The sequence below is a fragment of the Aedes albopictus genome, chromosome 2, assembly GCF_035046485.1.
Source record: "Aedes albopictus strain Foshan chromosome 2, AalbF5, whole genome shotgun sequence".
Lineage (NCBI taxonomy): Eukaryota > Metazoa > Arthropoda > Insecta > Diptera > Culicidae > Aedes > Aedes albopictus.
The window spans coordinates 391,043,656-391,069,338 of record NC_085137.1 but is presented as its reverse complement, the minus strand read 5'-3'; the positions used below and the strand labels follow the sequence as shown (position 1 = coordinate 391,069,338).

General features: G+C 42.5%; 2 protein-coding genes across 8 annotated transcripts in view; one reads left to right on the top strand and one right to left on the bottom strand.

The window, feature by feature from the left end:
• LOC109404937 (protein cycle) overlaps positions 1–25,683 on the bottom strand; it is a 161,339-nt gene that overhangs the window by 13,419 nt on the left and 122,237 nt on the right. The gene's annotated exons all lie outside the window — the stretch shown is intronic.
• Positions 16,541–18,845, top strand: LOC134288406 (uncharacterized). Its single transcript, XM_062853207.1, has 4 exons — positions 16,541–16,762; positions 16,837–17,253; positions 17,322–17,569; positions 17,636–18,845. Exons 1-4 carry the CDS (start codon positions 16,717–16,719, stop codon positions 17,681–17,683), a joined length of 759 nt encoding a protein of 252 aa, XP_062709191.1. The 5' UTR covers positions 16,541–16,716; the 3' UTR covers positions 17,684–18,845.

Sequence of the window (25,683 nt, the reverse complement as noted above, 5' to 3'; positions counted from 1 at the left end):
GGAAGACATTGAAGACAACGCTAGTTTCGATCGATTCAAAACCTTTTGACTTTTTTCGAAGTTCCTATAAGAAGATCAAGATTAATATAATGTTTACCTTACGTAAAATATATATTCGGACGACCGAAAGGCAATATATTTAGCTTTTGTTTGCTAATAAAATATTCGATTTTGAATTTGAAGAAATTCAAACTTGATTTTTGGATACTTCTCAAAAACTGCTCTATATAAAAAAATGCCCTGCGATTTTGGATTCAGCACGTCATTTTGCATAATACATATTGGTCGTTGATTGATTTTCAAACAATTCGAATTGTTTTTTTAAACTACTGTTAACCATCCAGCACAAAGCCTCAAATTTTATATTTGCAGTGAACCCAATATATCTTAGCAGTTTTTTAAATATAAATTGATTAAAACTGTATATTTTTTATTCTTTGATAAATATTCATGAACCAACATATCTGGTATAATATTCCTTGAAAAATATTCTTTAAAAATATATTGTTCATATTTCCAGGCCAATATTTCTGGTGAAATCATAGGCAAATATTCTTGGACCGTCATCTCTGGTCACGTATTTCTGATTGAGCCATCCTGGTTGCATCTTGAGCATTAGCATGGGCATGGATGACCGTACCGTACCCCTTAATGGGTAGTACGGAGATCGCAAGAAATTTCTTGGCCTATCTCGATGCGTGGAAAATTCAGGCAAGGAATCGCTCAACGGAGCTACGGAGTACGGAGCTGAAACGAAATCTCAAATCAAATGGGGCTTGCTGTATTAAATTTCTTGACCATTCCGGTCACGGAAAAATAATGCACTGAACGAAAATTACTTGAGCGATTCCGTTTGAAGTGCATACCTCGCATAACCCATAAAAAATAAACATTTTTTTTACGAAAAACCTCCCTCTCAAAACAGCAATGATCTTATTTAGGTTTTAAGTGTTATAGAGTAATGGCCTGTAGCCATGATCAAAGAAGCCTATGTTAAATAACTTATTTGACATTATACTGGATTCCTTTTTTTTTGCACGGATAGTGTTTTTGCTATAATGCGAGGTATGCACTTCAAACGGAATCACTCAAGTAATTCTCGTCCAGGGCATTATTTTTCGTGACCGGAATGGTCGAGAAATTTAACACAGCAAGCCCCATTTGATTTGAAGTTTCGTTTCAGCTCCGTACTAGAATCCGGGATAAAGCGACGCTTTATTATTTCTTGAGCGATTCCTTGCCTGAATTTTCCACGCATCGAGATAGGCCAAGAAATTTCTTGCGATCAGCGTACTACCCATAACTCGGTAAATTCAGTACCGTAAACCGGCGAGACAGGAGTGTTGGCGTAGGCCCAATAAGCCACCCGTAAAAATCCCCATTGCGAATAACATAGGAGAAAATACTTGGTTTCGCAGGATGTGACAGGATAATCTACGACGAACTACATCCCCGCAACTTCGACATCGTGGCGTTGCAGGAACTTTGTTGGACTGGACAGAAAGTGTGGAAGAGCGGGCATCGAGCGGCTACCTTCTACCAAAGCTGTGGCACCACCAATGAACTGAGAGCAGGATTTATAGTGTTTGGCAAGATGCGATAACGTGTGATCGGGTGGCAGCCGATCAACGCAAGGATGTGCATGTTAAGAGTTAAGGGCCGTTTCTTCAACTACAGCATCATCAACGTCCACTGCCCACACGAAGGGAGACCCGATGACGAGAAAGAAGCGTTCTACGCGCAGTTAGAGCAAACATACGATGGTTTCTCGCCGCGTGACGTGAAAATCGTTGTCGGCGACATGAACGCGCAGGTAGGAAGGGAGGAAATGTACAGACCGGTAATCGGGCGAAACAGCCTGCACGCCGTATCGAACGATAACGGCCAGCGATGAGGAAACTTTGCAGCATCCCGTGGTATGGTAGTCCGAAGCACCTTCTTCCCCCGCAAAGATATCCACAAAGCCACCTGGAGATCACCCGACCATCAAACAGAAAACCAAATCGACCACGTTCTAATCGACGGTACATTCTTCTCGGATATAACTAATGTCCGCACATACCGCAGTGCGAATATAGATTCGGATCACTACTTAGTCGCTGTATGCATGCGCTCAAAACTTTCGACAGTTACAGTGACCCCACAATTTATGAATCGGCAAAAATGACCACAGTTTATGGATCACTCCATTTGATCAACATGGTGATTCATAAATAGTGTACAAAAATTAAGGTGATTCATCGGTGTGGGGTCACTGTATCACCACGCGTCGAAGTCGAACGCCGCGACTCAACATCGAGCAGCTTCGTAACTTAGAAGTGGCCCAAGACTACGCGCAGCAGTTAGCAGTGGCCCTACCAACGGAAGAGCGGCTTGGCGCAGCTACACTTGAAGATGGCTGGAGGGACATCCGATCCGCCATAGGTAGTACATCGGCTACAGCACTAGGCTTCGCGACTCCGAATCACAGAAACGACTGGTACGACGGCGAATGTGAACAGTTAAAAACGAGAAAAATGCAGCATGGGCGAGAATGCTGCAAGCTGCAACACCGTACGAGAGCGAATGAGGCACGTTACAAACAGGCGCGGAACAGGCAGAACTCAGTCTTCCGGATGAAAAAGCATCAGCAGGAAGAACGAGATCGCGAAGCGATGGAAGAGCTGTACCGCGTTAAGGTGGCGTGGTAACAGATCTAGGAGTATGTGCACAGGACGAAAGACTTCCGGCCCCTGACCTCCAAGAGATTAAGGAGGAGGTTGGCCGGTTGAAAAACAACAAAGCCGCTGGAGCAGATCAACTACCAAGCGAGCTTCTAAAATACGGTGGAGAAACACTGGTGAGAGCACTACACTGGGTCATTACCAAGATTTGGGAGGAGGAAGTATTACCGGAGGAATGGATGGAAGGTATCGTGTGTCCCATCTATAAAAAGTACGACAAGTTGGATTGCGGGAACTACCGCGCGATCACACTACTGAGCGCTGCCTACAAGATACTCTCACAAATTTTATGCCGCCGTCTATCACCGATTGCAAGAGAGTTCGTGGGGCAATATCAGGCTGGATTTACGGGTGAACGCGCTACAACGGACCAGATGTTCGCCATCCGCCAGGTGTTGCAGAAATGCCGCGAATACAACGTGCCCACATATCACTTGTTCATCGATTTCAAATCGGCGTATGATACAATCGATCGAGAACAGCTATGGCAGATTATGCACGAATACGGATTCCCGGATAAACTGATACGGTTGATCAAGGCGACGATCGATCGAGTGATGTGCGTAGTTCGAGTATCAGGGACACTCTCGAGTCCCTTCGAATCTCGCAGAGGGTTACGGCAAGGTAATGGTCTTTCGTGCTTGCTGTTCAACATTGCTTTAGAGGGTGTAATTGGGAGAGCGGGGATAAACACGAGTGGAACGATTTTCACGAAGTCCGTTCAGCTGCTTGGTTTCGCTGATGATATTGATCAAATTGATCAACGGGGTGAAATTGATCATTCGGGTACTACATTGTAATTCTATACTAGGATAATGGCCAGCGATGCGTAAACTTTGCAGCCTCCCGTGGTATGGTAGTCCGAAGCACCTTCTTCCCCCGCAAAGATATCCACAAAGCCACCTGGAGATCACCCGACCATCAAACAGAAAACCAAATCGACCACGTTCTAATCGACGGTACATTCTTCTCGGATATAACTTATGTCCGCACATACCGCAGTGCGAATATAGATTCGGATCACTACTTAGTCGCTGTACCCGATCAGAAAGGCATAACAAAAATGTAACAAAATTATATCAACGGTTGATATATATATCAACGTTTGTTATATTTAGATATATTTGACAGAATTGATCTGAAAACCTGATATAATTATATCAGAATTATAACAAGATCAGTTATAATCAAAATAAATTCATGTTGATCATCTTTATATCAACATTATAACAAACTCAGTTATAGTTTTGAAAATGAAGTGTATGTCAAATGAATATGTTACAGGTGGTGTTTGGTGCGCAATTTCGCCGCTCTGTGGTGTACAGCCATACTCTTCACTCCCATACTAATTCTTCGTCTTGACGTAACGTCCCCACTGGGTCAAATCCAGCTTCTCAGCTTAAGTTATTAACTGAGAGCTGCCGCTGCCAATGACCATTTTGCATGTGTGCATCGTGCAGCAAGCACGAAGATACTCTATGCCCAAGGAAGGCAAGAAAATTTCCTTTATGCAAAGTTCCTGGACCCACCGGAAATCGAACTCTTCACACCCAGCGTGGTCTTGCTGGATACCCTACCCACGCCCTTACAGCTGTGGCTATATGGGCCAGCCACTACTCCTCACGGAGAACCAATGTTTACACTTTTGCATGGCATTCATTGAACGATTAACATTTACACAAATTTCAAAATTACTCGTACGCTCCCATTTGACGACAAACATGCCTATAGGGGTTATCTGCAGATGAGAGACTCTCTTTAAGTCTCCTCTATTTTGATTACAACGTACTTGTATTTATGAATTTGGATTTTTCTCATGTCAGAAGGTAGATAAAGCAACCCTTTTTTGATCTACACATAACAAATTGTAAAAATGTGACATCGTGATAATTTAATGAGAATCAGAACAAAGAGAGCCTCTCTTTTGCAGATTGGACCTTTAGGCATGTTTGTCGTCAATTTTTGTCAAACACCAACATGTTTTGGTATTCCAAGGTGATTTGTAAACCAAACGTGGTTCCCATGCCGAAATTATTGCAAAATATTCGCGTAAGTGGTTGCACGAGCTGATTTTCGATCTATGTAAGTCTTAGTCACTCGTTGAGCGCCACGGATTTGGTCTATTAGGGTTACACATATATTAGTGCTAAAAAAATTAAGCGTGCTCCACTGATATTGGCTACCTTTATTCAGGACACGAGTGCTACTAGTAGTACTAGAGTATCTAGACACATCTCAAACAATTATATGCAGCTACAGAAGCGTTTAATATTAATTCCAATCTATATGATAAGTGAGGCATCAAAAGGGATTTGAAAAGGATGATTTCATCGAAACTGTCAACATTCCTGTAATAAGTTTTAAGTGTCACAATCTTCCACTGATCATGTTTGAATGATTTCGTTTAACATCCACTTACAATTTGAGAGCGGTATTCAAATAGGATTAAAGCAATGATACAAAATCTCTACTGAAATCAAACTGATGTAATAATTTTTGCAATCGTTTACCATTAGAAACTTTGATAGAGTAGTGTGCGGTGGTTCGGCAGCAGCAGAGCCATATTCGCATAAATGGGTGAGCTGGTTTCATGCTATTATTTTATCGTGAATGTTCGTTGTAAAATAACATGACTTAAATATATGCCATACAATTAACGTTCATAATAATTCAGTAGAAATACAGCTGCTGATCATCTGCAAACATGTAGATTAGCGTGGTTCAAAAAATCGTTTTTGCTCTACACCGCTTATTCGATTTGTAACCAGAATCTATGTCTCCTCCCAAAATTTGAGCTAATTTGGTTGAAAATTGAGACTGCACAAGCCCTTCAAAGTTTATATGGGAATTACTACGGGAAAACGACGTTTTTCATTCAATCGACCGTAACATTTTCCCAACTGTCTAAGATGATTAATTGAACCCTGATACTCATAGGCAACTTTATTAGCTACAACTTTGCCGAAGACCGCTTTGAAATCGGACGGCTAATTAATTAGTTATCGATTTTCATCGAACTGGAGAAACTTTAACAGTGATCCTCCAGCTTCCCAGCAGGCAACATTGCTGCTGTATATGGGTCCAAAGATAGAACACAGAAATCATGGCTACTATGTTTCACTGCTAATTGCAGTGATGCCCATCAAATAGTTCAATCAGGGCGTCGCAACTGGTGATTTTTACGTGACTCCAATTTCATCATATTTCAACGACCCTGTTCCCCCAGTAAGCGGTGTGGAGCAAAAACGATTTTTTGAGCTAATATAGATATTACATACTTTCAAAGATGATGGAAGGCCGTTGGCACATAAGGCTAACAGCAATGGTTCTGAAACCGATCCTTGTAGCACTCCCGATGGAATACCGATCGGGCTAGAATGATTTGCTTTAACTTCCTCTATTTGAAAGCGGTTATTCAAATAGGATTTACTCAGTGACACAGAATCTCAACGGAAATCAAATAGATGTGATAATCTCTGCAGCAGTTCAAAATGAGAAACCCTGTTAAAAGCTTTTGAAAAACCAATCAATAGCAGAATATTATCGATATGTTGATGGACATCGTCATGCATATTGAGCAAATGCCAAGGCAAATACCGAAGTTCGAAGTTGGAATACTTAGTATTTAGTGAAGTACCTAGTAGGAATACTTGAGGAAATTGCTTGTTGTGAGTATTTTTGCTGAAAATAAAAACATTATATGAGATCACGAGGCAAAGCAAAACTCACAAAGTTGCTTTAGTATGTCAATTCTTGTACCATATAATGTTTAAATTGGGCTTTAAACACTTATTTTTTTATTTCACAAGCCACCTAAATCTGACAATCTCCAGGAATGCATACTAACGCCACGAAGTGATGTAATTTCCAATCACAAGACTACTGCATAACTTTGCTAGGCAGGAACTTCCTTTATGGTGAGAAACATTAGATAATTATCTCGCTAGCGCCAAGAAAAGGTGAAATTGTATACAGTTATGTTCCGACTTTATCACCCCCTCCACGCGTCAGACCTTCATTTTTTATTAATGCCCTGTTACATTTTAGGGAAAATCTCCTCCCTCTTCTTCAGGATGAAGTTTGTATGCGTGCTTTCCAACGTTCAAAATATTGAAAACGCATATAGATTTTTACAGTGTTTGAAAACATTTATGGAAAGGGGGTGATAAAATCGGAACATTACTGTACCACTCTTTTCAATGTCTGAGAGCCATTGACTATCTTTACCACTTTAAAGAAGATACGACATTTATTTCTGGTCTGAATCACGAGACAAAACATGCTAAAATGCAGAGCACATTCTTGAGTTACAATTGTAACTAAATTATATCCACTTTTGTTATTATATCCTAAGATGACGTAATTGCGATCAATTGTATCAAGAATATTTTTATGTGACGTCATAGTTTCCCTCGCCTGTGCGTTGGACAAACGAGTCTATTTATAGACCAGCCACCAAAACGAAGAACCACTTGATCTTAAACCTCCCCTCACTTCAAGTGCTGCAATGGCCTCATGGATAAAGGCGCCGGATTGTAGTTGAAGGCTGGCGTCCTTGGTTCGATTCCCGTCTGGGTGTGGGTTTTTTACATACTAAGTGGGGCAAGTTTTTTATACAAAAAACTTTTCGCTAAAAATAAATAACACTCTTAATAAAAATTAACCAAAAAATGAGTTAAAATTTACCCAACTCAATTTTTACCCAATATATTTATATCTAATTTATAACAACATGTGTTATAATTTTTCGATCATTCCAAGATTTATTATATCTCACGTTGTTATAAATTTGTTAAAATTGTATCAAGACCTGTTATAATTATGTTATGGCTAGAGCAATTTTTGTTATAATTTTTGTTATTTTAACACCTAACCGGCGAATTTTATAACTCATTCTGTTATGAAAATTTTTTGAAATAAATAACTCAATCGGTTATAATTTTGTTATGCCTTTCTGATCGGGTATGCATGCGCTCAAAACTTTCGACAGTTATCACCACGCGTCGAAGTCGAACGCCGCGGTTCAACATCGAGCAGCTGCGTAACGTAGAAGTGGCTCAAGACTACGCGCAGCAGTTAGCAGTGACCCTAACAACGGAAGAGCAGCTTGGTGCAGCTACACTTGAAGATGGCTGGAGGGACATCCAATGCGCCATCCAATAGGTAGTACCGCGGTTACACCACTAGGCTTCGCGAGCCCGAATCACAGAAACGACTGGTACGACGGCGAATGCGAACAGTTGAAAAACGAGAAGAATGCAGCATGGGCGAGAATGAAACACCGTACGAGAGCGAATGAGGCACAGACAGCGCAAGGATGGGAACACTCACTTGCGAAGTGTTACCGCTGGGAACACTGCAAGTGCATTGGGCGATACAGAGCTTCTAGCGATGACAAGAGCTGACAGCGCTTTGCGCTTGACAGGGGCTAAATTATAGATAGATAAGAAAAGAAGCAAAAAGGAAAGAACGCATAGTTATTCTGAGTATTTAATACTGAGTATTTAGTTTATTTATTTCATCAACAGGCTGGGTGTAGCCCCAATGATGGTTAAGAAGTATGATACAATGACATGGTCAAGAAACTAATAATAAATAATAATACAGAGACAACATTCAACGAAAAAAAACTTGGTCAGGAGTAGAAACTACTTAAACCTATTGAATTGATTATTCTACCTAAATCTAGTGAATTTGTTCATCCTACTTAAAAGTAAGTTATGCAATTATTGTATACTAGTGAAACTACAATGTTAATTAATACCTAATTTCTTATAGTGCCTAAAAGATGTACATTTTCTTAAGTCTACATGCATGACATGTTGAACTAATCTAAAATATGAAATGTTTGCTGTTTGGAAAGGAGAAATCACAGTAAGATGTGGTAATACACCGAAAGTGTAAGTAAATTAATGATTGCATTCTGATGAAATGAAATAATAATAAATATCAAATTGCAGTTTAAAGCTGCACCTAACCGCAAACTTGGCGGCGATTTTGTTGTGCTGCTGACAACCCGGTGACCCACTGGATTTCGTGATCCTTTCCCCGCCAACATACTTTAAAACTTTCGATGGCAAACTTACCACCGTTGCCGAAAGTAGCATCAACGGGAAGCAGCGATCCTCAACCGCGCCCCGAATCATATATTATGCCTCTCAAGAAAAATCAGAATATGGCGATTATCTGCCTCTGGCTTCTGATATCAGCGCGACAGTCACTAATCATAACAGTGTCACCAGATTTAAAACTATATAATTCCACTATATGGGGTTTGACAGCAAGAACACTCATTCCACTGAGCTGCTCTTGCCGTTCGTCACCAATACATTCGAAAACATCAGCCACTTCGCGAAACCCACGTGCTTTTGTTTTTGGCGGGAACACTTTTTTTTGTTTTGCCTTGCGACTGTCATGCGGCGGTATGCCTTGCGAGCGTACGACCGCCGCAGGACTCTAATAAAAGATAAGCGCGACAATAACAACCGGCCATGCACAGGTCGCGGTTGTTCGTCAGTGAATAGTTCACTAAGCATAGCATCCGCTCGTCTTGCCCTACGGCTAAGGCAAATAAATGAAGAGCGCGCAATGCAACAGCGCGAGATTGAGATGGAAAGGCGCGCTTTTGCATTTGAGCGCAAAGTCCTGAATGAAAAATATAGATTGCTGGAGCAGCAGATTCAAAGGAAGTCAACCTTCAAAGAACCTTCAGCCGATGGTATTCAGTTATCAACTTCACCGCATACAGCGGATAATTCAACGATACCGAAGAAATCGAAAATTCCTTCAATACAACCGATAGAAACTGAATCCTTAACAGATCGGTTAAAATCGCTTGGGACTCAGCAGCGTATTTCAAGCGCGTTTCCTAAAGCAGATTCGATGACGCAAAATATGAGCGCAAGCAGCAGTGTAAGATGTACTATGAAAAACTTCATTTCTCGTGCACCGTATGGAACACCATCAAACTTCGAGTTCAACTATGAAGATACAGCCGACCGATCTCATCAGCTATGCCACGAAGTGTGTATTTCGAGCCAAGGATCAAGTTGTGTGAGGAAGTTCTCACAAAATACCCGTAGAAAAAGTATTACTAACACCAAGGATTTGCGAACAACCAGGAAGATCAAACCTATATTTTGTCAGGCTCAGCAACGTATAGTGATAAAATTACCATTATTGCAACTACACCAGTACGTTAAAACGCACATAGAATGCTCTATAGTGTGCGTACAGAAGGAACTCACCGTTATAGAGCGAGCGCAAAACGATTATAGATCGGCATTGAGTGAGACACGAGTATGTCGTATTCCTTCGTACCTGGACACCGGTCAGAAGCTAGAGAAGCGAACTCAGAGTAGAATGAAGAACGTCGAGACAAAATCCTCTCTGTTTAGTACAAAGAAGACTGACCTATTGACAGCGGTGATGCACGGGAACAGTATGTTGTGGTACGTTTTTGTCGAATGTCAGAACGCGATTATCACTCGACTGCTATCGTACGCACCTCTTTCAAACTCCGTTAAACTGTCGATATTACGTGCGCTGCTCGTATACACTACCGCGGATCAGCTATGTGGTCAACAAAAGCTCTACACTATGATTTCAACGCAGCACGGTTCCGACTACGCCGGAGCAGAAAAAATCATCGGCTTCGTCGTGACTGTCCTTGTCGTCGACGCTGAAATCTCCCGCGGTAGTCGAAAAAAGGAAATTTGTAAATTCTTCAAAATGTTCATCTACCGCTATGGGTCGGTCCGTTCGAATGCACACGTCGCCCCTGATACGGAACAGTCGCAACCCGGTCTATCCTTTGCAGCCGATTCAGGACCCAGCTTCACCATTGATCCTCGCAAACGGATCAACGCACCGGACTTTGTTTTTAAGTTCAATCAATGGCAATTCCCTATTGGTTCGGTTGAGGTACAACAGGCAGAACAGATGTTACCAGAAGAACGACTGGTATCACTGGATTTGTCCGAGGCAGGTGTGGTAGCTGATGACGAAGCGGAAGAAGAAGATGCCATCGCAGCTGCTGGAATGCCCTATGCGGTCATTATCACATTGAACAACCACCGCAACGGCTTGGGAATGATCGGAGTCCACGTCGATTCGGTGCTATGCCCATACTTCGAGAGTAGGGGCGTCTGTATGATGGACACGTGCCCGTATGTGGCAATATACAAGCGGTGCGACAAATTTTGTCTGAACGCGCTCGACAAGGAACAACAAGGGCTGCACGACGTCGAGTGTACCAAACAGCACGAGCTGGACATGCAGCAGTCGTTCACCATCCATCGATCCAAGGACAAAATCTATTTGAAGGTGATCATGGAGAAGCCGTGCCGCGAGCAACGATTCGGAATCCTGCCCAACTTCAGTAACATTTTCTACCCGAAGTGCATCTGGACGTGGCGACAGGCGAAACACTCCGAGAACAATATTAAACTGGGCTGTCGTACGTGTCGCATCCCGTCGGACTTTGTGTGTCCCAGTATCGTGTGGGTGGGGAGTCGCGAGGAGAAGGATGAGCCGATCAATGACAATATGAAGGCCTACAACATAACGCACTGCAAGAACTTTAAGCAGGATTCGAGCAAGTGTCTGGTCGGGAACAAGTGCTTTTACGTGCTGGTTGATGTGGGTGGTCCGTCTCGACAGACCGACAACCGACTGCAGATCAGCCATCTACAAGACTTTTTCCGCAAGGTGCTGTACCAGCGAGAGCCCCTTCTGATCGACTTCGTATTGTCCATATTATCCGACAGCGACGACTCCGCGATGTCTGAACTGTACGATCAAAACACACACGCCGAGAGCATCCTCAGAAGCTACGATGCTGGAGAGGAATGCGTTGAATATCTGTATAGAGCGATCGGGACCCTGACCGGATATTGGGACAAGTTGGTTCGGCAGTTGGACATCCGGGACAAATATTGGATCGGAAAGTACGAGCAGAGCAACGGAAAGTTGTACTCAATGAGCTGCATTTATGAGGAACGGGAGGTAGCCACCTCGGAGCAGAAGGTTCTGACCCGTGCCATCCATCCGAACAAGGAGCGTTACATGGATCGAGTGGCCGAGGAGTGTTCCGACAGGGACCCGGAAGTAAAGAAGAAGAAATTCGGCTTCAAGTACCACCGCTCGAAGGAGAACAACATAGAGCTGATTTACCCAATCAATGCGATCAGCGTGTTCAACATTTGTAGCACCGGGGGTTCCGATGACTATGGAAACGCTCTGGGAGGACAAGCAGCGTCAAGAAGATTATTCGGGATGAAGCCGACAGGAATTCATCGTAAGCGATCAGTGAGTAATTGTGACGATAATGACAATCGTGGAAAGCAAAGTAACGTCTACGAACCATCGGCTTCGGCAACTTGCAAGTTAGTTGGTATAGCATTAGGTAAAACTGGATGCACCAGTGTAGAAACTAGTGACCAGTGTTACGGGGGGAGTATGTTACCGCTGGGAACACTGCAAGTGCATTGGGCGATACAGAGCTTCTAGCGATGACAAGAGCTGACAGCGCTTTGCGCTTGACAGGGGCTAAATTATAGATAGATAAGAAAAGAAGCAAAAAGGAAAGAACGCATAGTTATTCTGAGTATTTAATACTGAGTATTTAGTTTATTTATTTCATCAACAGGCTGGGTGTAGCCCCAATGATGGTTAAGAAGTATGATACAATGACATGGTCAAGAAACTAATAATAAATAATAATACAGAGACAACATTCAACGAAAAAAAACTTGGTCAGGAGTAGAAACTACTTAAACCTATTGAATTGATTATTCTACCTAAATCTAGTGAATTTATTCATCCTACTTAAAAGTAAGTTATGCAATTATTGTATACTAGTGAAACTACAATGTTAATTAATACCTAATTTCTTATAGTGCCTAAAAGATGTACATTTTCTTAAGTCTACATGCATGACATGTTGAACTAATCTAAAATATGAAATGTTTGCTGTTTGGAAAGGAGAAATCACAGTAAGATGTGGTAATCAGGGCTGAAAATCGTCGCCGTACGACCAAAAAAGTCGACGACGAGAACGAAAACTAGATCGTCATCGTTGCTCGTTCCACTTCGGATGACTCAGTCAAGCCAGCGAATCGTCGTGAAGGGCTTGCGTCGTGACGAAAACAAAATCTTCATTCGCTTTGTTTCGTTCTTCGTCCAAGTGCGTCTAGCCGACGGAGTCAATGTTGCCACCAGCAACACACAAAAAAAAAGATTTTTTTAAAAAAATAATTGCACCTGGATTCAAACAACGAACCTCTAGATTGCCAATCCAGCACTCTTACCAACTGAGCTACTGAGGTTTCACACCACCGTAAGTGCCGAAACGCCAATAAAAGCTATTCCCAGTTGGCATTCGCTTGTCCGTCGTCGCTCGTTTTCAGGGAACAAAGAGGACGACGAAAAAGTTGGTGGATGACTATTTATGATTGAGCTTCGTCGTGAAGCCCGCAGTCGGCGACGAAAAGGCTAATCGTCGCCGTTGTTCTTTCGGACGAAGATTGTTTTATTGTTATTTTCACGCAGTGGTGACGAGAAGGACGATTGTCAACCCTGGTGGTAATACACCGAAAGTGTAAGTAAATTAATGATTGCATTCTGATGAAATGAAATAATAATAAATATCAAATTGCAGTTTAAAGCTGCACCTAACCGCAAACTTGGCGGCGATTTTGTTGTGCTGCTGGCTGACAACCCGGTGACCCACTGGATTTCGTGATCCTTTCCCCGCCAACACGAAGAGTTACACTCACTTGCTATATTCTCAGCTTAGAAGCGTGCAGTCAAGAAACGATGTATGGACGACTTTTGCCTTGTGGTTTTGTCTATAATTTTGCCGAATAGAGGAGGGGTCGCACACGCATACCGAAGTCGTGAGGGAGCTGCGGAGGTAACTGTCCACGAGGTGAATGTAAATTACACTCACCTCGTGGAGAGTCGCTTTTACAACTCTGTCACGACTTTGGTATGCGTGTGCGACCCCTCCTCTATTCTGCAAAGTTTTAGATAAAAACCACAAGGCAAAAGTCGTCCATACATCGTTTCTTGATTGCACGCTTCTGAGCTGAGAAAATAGCAAGTGAGTGTAACTCTTTGAAAGTGAGTGTTCCCATCCCTGGCGCGGAACAGGCAGAACTTAGTCTTCCGGATGAAGAAGCGCCAGCAGGAAGAATGAGATCGCTAAGCGATGGAAGAGCTGTACCGCGCTAAGAACACACGAAAGTTTCACGAGAAGCTGAACCGCTCGCGCAGAGGCTTCGTGCCACAAGCCGACATGTGCCGAGATAATCACGGGAATATTCTCACGAGCGAGCGTGAGATGGTTGAAAGGTGGCGGCAGCATTACGATGAGCACCTCAATGGCGACGTTGCAAGCATCGAAGGTGACGTGGTAACAGATCTAGGAGTACGTGTGCAGGACGAAAGATTTGCAGCCGCTTACCTCCAATAGATTGAAGAGGAGATAAGCCGGTTGAAAAACAACAAAGCCGCTGGAGCAGATCAACTACCAAGCGAGTTACTAAAACACAGTGGAGAAGCACTGGTGAGAGCACTACACTGGGTCATTACCAAGATTTGGGAGGAGGAAGTATTACCGGAGGAGTGGATGGAAGGTATCGTGTGTCCCATCTACAAAAGGGCGACAAGTTGGATTGCGGGAACTATCGCGCGATTACACTATTGAGCGCTGCCTACAAGGTACTCTCTCAAATTTTTTGCCGCCTTCTATCACCGATTGCAAGAGAGTTCGTGGGGCAATATCAGGCTGGATTCATGGGTGAACGCGCTACAACGGACCAGATGTTCGCCATCCGCCAGGTGTTGCAGAAATGCCGCGAATACAACGTGCCCACATATCACTTGTTCATCGATTTCAAATCGGCGTATGATACAATCGATCGAGAACAGCTAGGCCAGATTATGCTCGAATACGGATTCCCGGATAAACTGATACGATTAATCAAGGCGACGATGGTTTGGAGTGATGTGCGTAGTTCGAGTATCGGGAACACTCTCAAGTCCCTTTGAATCTCGCAGAGGGTTACGGCAAGGTGATGGTCTTTCGTGCTTGCTGTTCATCATTGCGTTAGAGGGTGTAATAAGGAGAGCGGGGATAAACACGAGTGAAACGATTTTCACGAAGTCCGTTCAGCTGCTTGGTTTCGCTGATGTTTTTGATATTATAGCTCGTAAATTTGAGACGATGGCGGAAACGTACATCCGACTAAAGAGTGAAGCCAGGCGAATCGGATTAGTCATTAATGTTTCGAAGACAAAGTACATGATTGCAAATGGGAGGCGGAGGAATCACCGCGCCCGACACCTCGAATTTCTATCAACGGTGATGAAATCGAAGCGGTTGAAGATTTTTTGTACTTGGGCTCACTGGTGATCGCCGACAACGACAGCAGCAGATAAATTCAGAGACGCATTGTGGTAGGAAATCAAGCTTACTTTAAACTCCGCAGAACTCTACGATCGAAAAAAGTTCGCCGTCTCACGAAGTTTGCTATCTACAAAACGCTGATTAGACCGGTCGTTCTCTATGGGCACGAAGTATGGACCCTACGTGCAGAGGACCAACGCGTCCTTGGAGTTTTCGAACGGAAGGTGTTGCGTACCATCTACGGTGGAGTGCAGATGGAAGACGGGACTTGGAGAAGGCGAATGAACCACGAGCTGTATCAGCTGCTGAGAGAATCAACCATCGTCCACGCCGCGAAAATCGGGAGGCTACGGTGGACGGGTCACGTCATCAGGATGTCGGATAGCAACCCGACTAAAATGGTTCTCGAGAGTCATCCGACCGGTACAAGAAGACGTGATGCGCAGCGAGCTAGGTGGGTCGACCAAGTGGAGGACGATCTGCGGACCCTACGCAGAGTGCGGAACTGGAGACAAACAGCCATGGACCGAGTGGAATGGAGGCGGCTACTATGTACAGCAGAGACCACCCAGGCCTTAGCCTGATCGGTAAGGTGAGTAAGGGTTTTTTTTTGTATATTATTAGTTATCAGTTGATCGTTTCATCATTGTTGTGTTTTTATAATTGTAGTTATATGCATTTTTGTATTACTTTTTAAATTAGACACGGACACGTTTAGTACTTCCAGTGAGCTATTCGCTCTTTGAAGGAAGCACGACACTAGACAACGGACTAGCATGCAACGCCCAGTGGCACAGCCGAAAACTTTTCCTTACAGCTGCGGCGGGAATCGAACCCGCGCTCCTAGCATGATGCGACTAAATGCTTGGTGACACTAGCCGCACGACCACGAAGCCACAAATCAACCAAATTATTCAAGTCTTTTCAAATTATTCCCAATTTGGAGTCAAACTTTCCATTTTAGATTCAACGGAACGCAAAGTTGTTACCTACTCCAGAAACAGGTTTTATTTTCAGATAGAAAAAAGTTTCCCAATTGTGATTCACCTTTACCCAAGGCAGATAAGTTTGCCTTTATTTGATAACACAGGTCTTGAAAACATTGGAAAATCCTAAAATAAATGTTTACCATATTCAACGGGGAAAAGTATACACATCACAACCAAAGAAAATAATACGGATCTGAACTTTTCTGTGAGGGGCTGTCCATTTATTGCGTAAGGGGATTTTTGTGATTTTTCGACACCCCCTCCCTCCCTTGTAAGATTTTTTGTATGAGAACCTAAATACTTTTGTATGGCGCGTAAGATTTCTCAAACCCCCCCTCCCCCTATAAATCCTTACGTAATTAATGGACAGCCCCTGAGTAATCGTTCAGAAAATTTGAACAAATTGAACTGCTTCTGCACGGTTTGTAATCTTCAATCCACTTTATCAAGAGCAGAAAGAGAACGACACACATCACAAAAACCACCGACCCACTGCTTACAACTGGTGCGCTCTCCGCCTATCAGTAAATGGGTTTAAAAGCAGAAATGTCTTCGAGCATGTGTGTAAAACGATCAATTCAGTTCTGAAGACATGTCCGCGAGGTTGACACTCGTTACGCTGGCAGTGGCCATTTACGGTAGGATACATTATAAAATTCAAAAAATTGCATGTCTCTGGCCTGACATCTGATTATATTCTCCCAACCAACAGCATCTGCAGTGGATGGATCACCCACCTTCATCAATGCCTCCGCCTCATCTTCCGAAGAGATGACTATGGAGTTGGTCGAATCTCTAGAAAGTGATTGTCTGCAGCAAACGGGATCGACGGAAACGTTCGAAAAGTTGGTTGCCGGATATATGTCCGCACCGATGTGCTTCGCTAGTCATTTGGATTTCGACGGGCTTTCCGATGGTTTTGATGAGTTGGACGACTCAAATCGGGTTCAATATTTTGATACCTATTGTCCCCAGCTGAACCAATCCTTGATGCAGTGTGTTAATCCGATGTTCGATCTGCTCCGGAAGTGCTGTGATGAAGAAGAGTTGGCGATTTGGGATGTCATGTTCAACATGGTCCCGGAAGCGCTGAACCTGATCTGCAAGGACCATGGGGAGATCTTTTTCGGTAATAATTTCAGATGATTGGGGGTGAATATAATCCGAAATAGTAATCTATTGTCTTTGAAATTCCAGGGCTCGATCGCACAGAATACAAAAAGTGCATGACAAGTTTGGGAGACTACGTTGTGGAATGTGCCAGCATGTTCGCCAGCTCCACCAAGACGGTGATCCTGTCCAAACTCAACGAAGAGCAATGTTACGAGTTGAGAGATTTCCGCAACTGCGTTTCAGAGAAACTCGGCGTCTGCAAAGCAACCGGTATCATTGAATTGGTAGATGTGTTCTACAAACCGTTGATGAAGGTCCGCCCATGTGCCAAGGTAAGCGGGAACATAATTATATGAAACTTGTCAATTAAGGTATTAACTCTCATAATTGAATTACAGTACATTGATATGGATCCGAACAATCCAGTTGAGACGAATGTAATTTAATGAAATGATAAAAAAAAATGTGAAGCGAAATAAAATAGTATTACAAAAAAAATGTATGTGATAGGGGCACCGGTTTTGGATAGTTTAAAAAAATAATAAGGGAACCCCTGGAGGATCTGCTGCATGAAGGAGCTTCCGCAGGAATCCCTGGTGGTTCAAAAGTCTCTCGAAGAGAGATCCCTGAAGAAACTTCCGAAGAAATCCCTGATTGAAATTTTAAAGGAATTGTGCTAGGAATTCCTGAATAAATCTCCAAAGGAATTCTTAGAGAATTCCCTGAAGGAAAGCCAAGGGAAATCCCAGGGCAAGTCCTGGGGCATTCCGAAAGAATTCCAGAAGGAACTCCCGGGATAAATAACAAGGAATCTCGAACGATTTTCTGAAGGAATCCTCTTCTCGAAGGGATTCCAGAAGGAATCTCCGAAAGAATTCTAGCACGAATCCCCAAAACACATTTCAGCAGGATATTCCAAATAAATTTGAGTGGTTATCCGACAGATTTTCAGGAGTAATCTTTGAAGGATGTTATGCAGGAATCTTTGAATTAATTCCAGGAGGAATCCTCGAAGAATCTCAAGGAGGAATCCCGGAAGGATTTTCAAGAGGGATCTACGAAGGAATTTCCAGAGAAATCCCCGAAGGAACCCTGGAAGGAATTCCAGGAGGAATCCTGGATCTGTAAAGGACGAACTGTAGGAATAATTTTCTTTTGATTCGAGCCAACTCAGGATTATCAATAATTCAGAATTCCAAATAAAATATCTCAAGAAATAAACTATTCTAACAATTTAAGATTATATCAATAATTATCAAACTTTTTTTTTCTCGAAAACCACAAGAAATTTTTCGAAATAATTCTCTAAGAGCACGACTTCAATCTTTTCATAAAATTTTACCAAATAACAAGCTTGGTTGAATAACTAAATTTTGTGATTCTGATTCATGGAATACAAAAACTACATTCCAAATTTTCCGGATATGCCAAAACCGTTTCCGATAGGGAAAGAGGGGGAAAACTGAGAAAGCCATCCAATTCATCGATAGGGATATAAAAGGGTTTTCTAGAACCGTATGCTGCTATAGAGTGTAGTAGCCCAATATTCACAAATTTTCACTAGTATTTGATTCAAACAAAGTCATCCTAAGAGAAAAAAAAATGCATTGGGGTCAGGGTTGTTAACGTTAATCAACGATTAACGCCGTTTCGTTGATTCGTTAACGTTAATTGTAACGATCAACGAGTCTTCCGTTGATTTTTCAGGATCGTTGATCAACGTTAACGTTAACGCTGAGCGTTGATTTAACGTTAACGACTCCGTTAATCTTACGTTAATTAGCTTCTTTAGCGCTATTGAGATAATTACATATTCTGAATCTGCATGCCAAACTGAGCCGAAATCCAAATTTTCATGAATTTTGATGCCCGGGAACCTGTTTAAAAATCAATAAATATGAAGTTTGTATGGGAGCGATTTGTCGAATCACCCCTCGTCGCATTATGTACTGGGTGGAGCTGTCAAGCAGTGACCCAGCTGTCAAAAGGTGATTTTGAAAAATCTCTTTGAAATTGATTAGGTACCAAAATAACGTTCTAAAAATCTGAAAAAAAAATCATGGTGGCGCAGAAAAAGGTGCTCTTTCTTATAAAATCAAAAAATCGATACATTTTTCTTAATTTAAAAACCCAATTACTATATTTGATTGAAAATCGATTGAGCATTTGAGCGGGTCATAATTTTTGCTGTTATAATCGTCCAAAATAATTAAATTCGATGGATTGGGAGCGTTCGTAAATATATTTTTTTATTAGATATTCCAAGCATCATATGTCATATTTAAAAAAAAATACTGATTGATAAATGTGATTGCAGCAAGTTTTATTATTTGTTTAAAATTATACATATTGGAGTGTTGATAAAAGTTATCAAATTTGTGGAATATTTTTTGTGAGGCTGATTTTGTAATGGAGCAGTGGCAGAAAAACTTGCTAGTACTTGAAATCTTCAGGAAATTTCATCCAACATGAAAGGACTTGAACAACTTAAGTAATTTGTGGGAATTTGCAACCAGTTGAACGAAAGTGAAATAACTCAGATTGTGCAGATTACATTTTGGTATGAATGCATATTAAATCCCACACGGAAAATTCTAGTATTTCTTCTATTGTGGATGGACCTCTTGGGTGGCAAAAATGTTGAAATCAATACTTTTTCTCGGTCATTACTTCCCAGTTTCTCAATTCTTTATCTCCTATAAGTTTAAAATGCAGAAATCATCAATGGAAAATATTTTGAATCATTTAATTGTTTTTCTTTTTTTTTTGTATATTACTAGTTTTGTAGTTATGCGAATCTTTAAATTCATTTTGACCAATTGTTCGCTTTCGTACCCATTAGCTAACCCAATATTATATGTGGCAACTCTTTAAGCGACATATTGGAACTGTGCCTAGTGCGCGAAGAGTTATTAGTCCACTAATACGGGCGCCTTTTCATGGGGTTGTTTCACGAAATTACAGCGACCATGGTCATTTTGAATAAAAGCATAAGTGAAAAAACATCCAAAACAAACAACTAGAACAAATTCAATTTTCAGGAAGTATAGGGCACTGCATTGTTTTGATTTTGTATGGGATTTTGACGTTTCTTGGCCTTGTTGTTTACAAAATTTCTGTAAGAGTGAAAGAGAAGGAGAGAATTTCATGCAGTGCCCTATACGCAATGATTCAAAATATTTAAACCACCATTTAAATAATTTCAATTAAAGGTGACTTTAGTCTTGCTACTTACATTATTTCTCGCGTTCGGGGATTGGAAGTGCAGCAGCAAGGAATTTTCTGTCTTGCATTCTAATATCCAGATAATGCGAGCAACATTGAAAACTTGAAAAGTTGTGTAAAGCAGCATCAAAACGTTCATTGATTCCAGGTTTGCTCTTCAAAGAAGCACGACATTACAGGCACCGGACTTACATGCGGCGCGGCGGGAATCGAATCCCAGCTCGATGCAGTTGGTAAAACTAGCCGCACGGCCACGAAGTTACGTTTCAGAAATCAAACTGATTGGACTTTGCCAAAATGATAACTTGAAATGAGTGAAAATTTTTGACATAGGTGTGCTTGGCTACTATGATCAACTGAAAAAGTGGCTAAGAAGAGTCATATTTTTCAGAACCCAAAGTACGTAACAGAAAGTAACGCTAGAATTAACGGTATCGTTGACGTTAATTTAACGCATTTCGTTGACGTTAACGTTAATTGCCATAAAAATCAACGCAACGCCGTTGACGTTGATTTTGACAAAATTTAACGTTAACGGCGTTAATCGTTGATTAACGTTAACAACCCTGATTGGGGTTACTTTATGAATTCCTCCAGCGACACCTTCAGAAATTCTTCCGGGTATTTCTTCAGGAACATCTCCAGGGATTCCTTCAGAAATTCCTCAAGGTGCTTCTCCAGAATGGTTTCCTTCTTGAATCCCTCCATGGACTTCTTGCGGGGTTCCAGATATTAATTGTTTTAGGGCTTGTTCCAAGAAATGCTGCAGGAATTCCTTTAGATTTTTTTTACAGGTACTACTGCAAGGATGCATCGATGAAGACCTCCAGGAATTTTCTCATAGCTTCCTTCAGTGATTCCATCATGGACACCTCCAGAGATTCCTCTAGGGAGTCCATCATACATTCCTCCGAATTTGTCCTGGTATATCTTTAGAGGCTCCTCCATTGGTTGTTCCAGTGTTTTTAGGATTCCTTTAGGATCTCCAGAGATCCTTCAAGGTATTTCTGGAGGTATTCCTTCAGAGATTTCTTCGGGGATTTCTCCATGTATTCATTCAACAATTCCTCTAGAAATTGATCCAATAGTTTTATCTGAAATTCTTCGAAGTATTAATGTAGGAATTTCTTCCAGGAATTCTTTCCGAAAAATTTAGCAGATATTATTCAAAAATTACCAAATCCAGGAATTAAAAAAAATTGTACAAACTTTAGGAGGGATTCCTTTAGAATTTTCCCCAGGAATTCACTAAGAAAGCTTTCCTGGGACTTCCTAAGGAATTTCTCATGGGTTGCTTCCAGGATTCCTTATGGGGTTTCTTCAGGAAATCTTTCAGGGATTTACTCGGGAATTTTCTTCAGTGATTCTTTCAGCAACAACTTTATGGATTTTTTTTAAATTGCTTAACCCTCTAATACCCAAATTTTTGATTTTGATCTAAATATCATTTTTCGTTATCTAAAATCGATTCAAACATGTTTTGGAAGATGATTCTTTTTAATTCTCGATTTCGTGAATTTCAGTTTTTGATTTTTCTAATTTTTTTTTTTTGAACATCCCCACACTTTTATGTTTTTCCTGGAAGCCTATTTGGGGTACGGATTTTTTTGGGATGAAAACATTTTGAGATTTTATGATTATTGTTAAAATATTTTTATTTTTATTTTTTTCATATAAAATTTTATTTTCCGTGTAATTTTAAGGAAAATAATTTTAGAGTGTATTCGATCCCCTTAAACTATTAAACAAGGGTAGAATGGTTTGGGAAACATTTAAAATATGTTAATTGTAACGATTCAATACAAAATAAACAATGACTTCTAAAAGGTGACCAAAACATCAATTTTTCAATGATTTAAAAAAAATGTAAATACGCTTTAAAATACTCAAAAAACCTTTTTGAGATATACAAAACAGTCCTAAATATCAGCCAAAAATATAAAAAGTTTGATTTCCCACGAAACAAAAATTACAAAAATACTCAAACTATACCCCGTCTAAAGGCGGGGTTGGGTATTAGAGGGTTAAGGAACTCTTCTTGGGATTCCTTCAGGAAATTCTCCTGGAATTCTTTCAGAACTTTCTCCAGTAATTAATTCAAGACTTCCACCAGAAACTGTTTTTGGATTCCCTTACACGCTAAGAAAATGTTAATCTAAAATGAGCAAAATTTAAACAATTTACTCAATACTTGTATTGTTCCACTTTAGCTCGAAAATCAGTGAATTCTGTTATCGTAAAGGAATTCCTCTCGGGATTTATACTGAAATTCCTTCTGGAATTCCTCCAGCGATTTCTTCAGGAACTGTTACAGAGGTTCCTCTTGGAGTTCCTCTTCGAACTCTTCATAGGATTCCTTCAGGATTTCTCCATCTGGGATTTCTTCAGTTCTTTCTCCTGGGAATTCTTCAGGAACTCCTCCTGGAATTCTCTCAGGAATTCTCCCTGGGATTTCTTCAGGAGTTCTTACCGCGATTCCTCTAGGAATTTCCCAAGGGATTCCTCCTAAAATTCCTCCAGGAATTACTCGAGGAATTTCTCCAAGGATTCCTCTGAGAATTTCTGCAGAGATTTCTAAAAAAAATCTTTCAGGGATTCCTCCGGGAATTCCTGCAGGGATTCAACTAGGAATTTCTCTAGAGATTCCTCCAGGAATTGCTCCAGAGATTCCTCCAAGGATTTCTCCAAGGATTATTCCGAGAATTTACGAAAAGATTTCTCCAGGAATTCCTCTAGAGATTCCTCCGGTAATTCCTCTATAGATTCCTTCAGGAATTCCTACAGGCATGCCTCCAGGAATTCCTCCAGGTTTTGCTAAAGGTATTCCTTCAGGAATTTCTCCAGACAGAACTCCAGGAATACCTTCAGGCATTCCTCCAGGAGTTCATTCAGAGATTTCTATAGGGATTCCTCCATAGAAATCGGTGGGAGCTTAAGATGGCGTTTCTTAGGCGAAGCATGTTCTAACATCAGTGAGGACTCACCACCTTTGGCATCGCAAGGTGACCGAGCATCATGTGCGCTGCACACGAACTGTTCAAGCGGAGTTTGCCTAGGCGTGGCGGGGGTTCAGCAGTGGGCTCTGCTGGGCCTCTTCAGAAATACCACACATCCGGAAGCATCAACTCTGTTCAAGCGAACCAGCACCGCTTCCAAAGTGCCATAGCCTAGTCAGGGGTGCCTCGGGCACATCAGGAGCGATGTCAGTAAGCTCCTGATTACGATATACTGGCGCGCGACGATACTGGTCAATGAAATGGTACACTCGAAGAGGACCGCGGAGTAGAGGAGTGCTGGTGGTGACGGCATTCTATCCTCTTAGTAGGGCCGGGTGACACTGACCTGAAACGACGGATGGGCTAATGTCGGAGCCGCCTTCCGTCCCATAAAACCTTGGCAAGGCCTTAGAGTACGTTCCCGAACTGTATCCAGCTTAGGAAACTAACTGGGTGGAGGTAGGTTCAGTTGAAGTATCCTGATTTGCGCCGATCCTGGCTCTGAGCTCAGGTCCCATAAGGGCCTGTGCCAACCCGTGGGTGGCCTCCCTGCTTGCATAGATAACCACCGGGATCCTTGGGCGACTACTTCAGTGGCAGTGAGGGATAGCGGCTCTAAGGGGGACCCTTACAGCAGAGATGGAAACGTATCTAATTAGGGAATCTGAGAACGTGGAGGGTGAGGTGATCAACCCGTTCGCGAAAAGCGGACTGGTCAGATCACCAACGCAGGCGTCGAGGGTAGAATCCCCGCAAGTGTCGGAGTACGGCACTCCGAGGGTCGGGTCGGCAATAGAGGACACGCAGATGAGTGGAGCAGAGCTCACGCGTGCGCTGACTCGCAATAGGGATGGACTTCCGAAGCTGCTGGTGGTCTCCGAACAGCTCGACGAGCTGATCGGATACACCAGTGGGCGGAACAACATCAGCAAAGACCTTAAAAAAGGTCTGCTGAGGCTCCGCGATTCGGTCGCCCAGGCCCGGAGGGAGTACGATCTCCTGTTTGATCGTAGTGCGGGTAGAGAGGAGAGGTCCACGCAAACGGACCGCTCCTCCACAGAGAGTGTGTGCAAGGTGCAGCCAGGTGGGGCTGCAGAGAGTGGAAAAATCTCGGCCCAAACCAAACGGCCGAGATCGATGGATGTGGAGCGGCCGGTGAGTGGCAAACGCCCGCGTAGTGCGAGTAACGCTAAGCGAAACGGGCTCGGGGCAAAGAGCCGAAACCCCGAGGCGAGACTGCTAAGAGCGGTAGCAGTGACCAACCGGTCCAAGGGAAGGTGAACCCTTGGATCACGGTTGGCAAGAGAGGGCGCGTAGAAAGAGAGAAGGTTTTGAGCAAAACCAAGGCGAAGCCGGCGCGTAAGCGTACGAAAGGCGACGCACTGGTGCTCAAAGCAGAGGGCAATAGCTACGCAGATGTGCTGCGGGCTATGCGGAGCGAGGATCGTCTCTCGGGACTAGGTGCGGATGTTAAAAGCATCCGGCGCACTAGGACTGGAGAGATGATGCTAGCTGAAGAAGAATGCCGTTAACAAGGGCTCTTCCTACCAGGGTCGTGCAATTTCGAAAGGAAAACATGACGTACGACGACTGTAGCAAATCGTTTCCCATGCGAACGGACTGCTGTGATGCTTCATCTCTCACCCAGCAACACACTCGTTCGTTGCTGCTACAGAAACAAGTGTGTATGAAACATGGGATGATACACTTGGATTTTCGTTTCATTTATGAGTCATTGAAATACTTCAACATGCTAAAAACACTATTTAAACCACATTTTTAAATAGTGGTGCACGCCAATAGAATGATAATTATGTTTTATGAAAGAGGATAACAAATTCGACCACTTAAATCCAATTAACCGGCGCCCGCAACCATTGAGAGACTAGCGCGCACCAGTGAGACACTAATGCTCTGACGGGTGAAGCACAAGCAATGCGACCGGGTGGGAGACTACCGAGTGCTACGATGAGTGGAAAAGTTTTTTTTAGCGACCGAGTCATTAGAAAAATGTATGAAACACTTGAAGTGACTCATTCAAATGTTGCATGAAAGTGTATCATTGAAACGAAATTGTACGCCCCTGCTTCCTACACGGCTCTAGCACAAGAGGTGCTTGGTGAAAAAGTGCGGGTGAGGGCTCTGACGCCGGAGATGACCATCCAGTGTAAGAACTTGGATGAGATCACCACCGCGGAGGAGCTCTCTGCTGTTCTTAAACAGCA

Excerpts from the sequence above, each read along its gene's own strand:
- LOC134288406 (XM_062853207.1), top strand. The coding sequence starts at position 16,717 with ATGTCCGCGAGGTTGACACTCGTTACGCTGGCAGTGGCCATTTACG. Across the intron at positions 16,763-16,836 it reads GCTGGCAGTGGCCATTTACG|CATCTGCAGTGGATGGATCA; the intron begins GTAGGATACATT and ends CCCAACCAACAG. Across the intron at positions 17,570-17,635 it reads AGGTCCGCCCATGTGCCAAG|TACATTGATATGGATCCGAA; the intron begins GTAAGCGGGAAC and ends ATTGAATTACAG.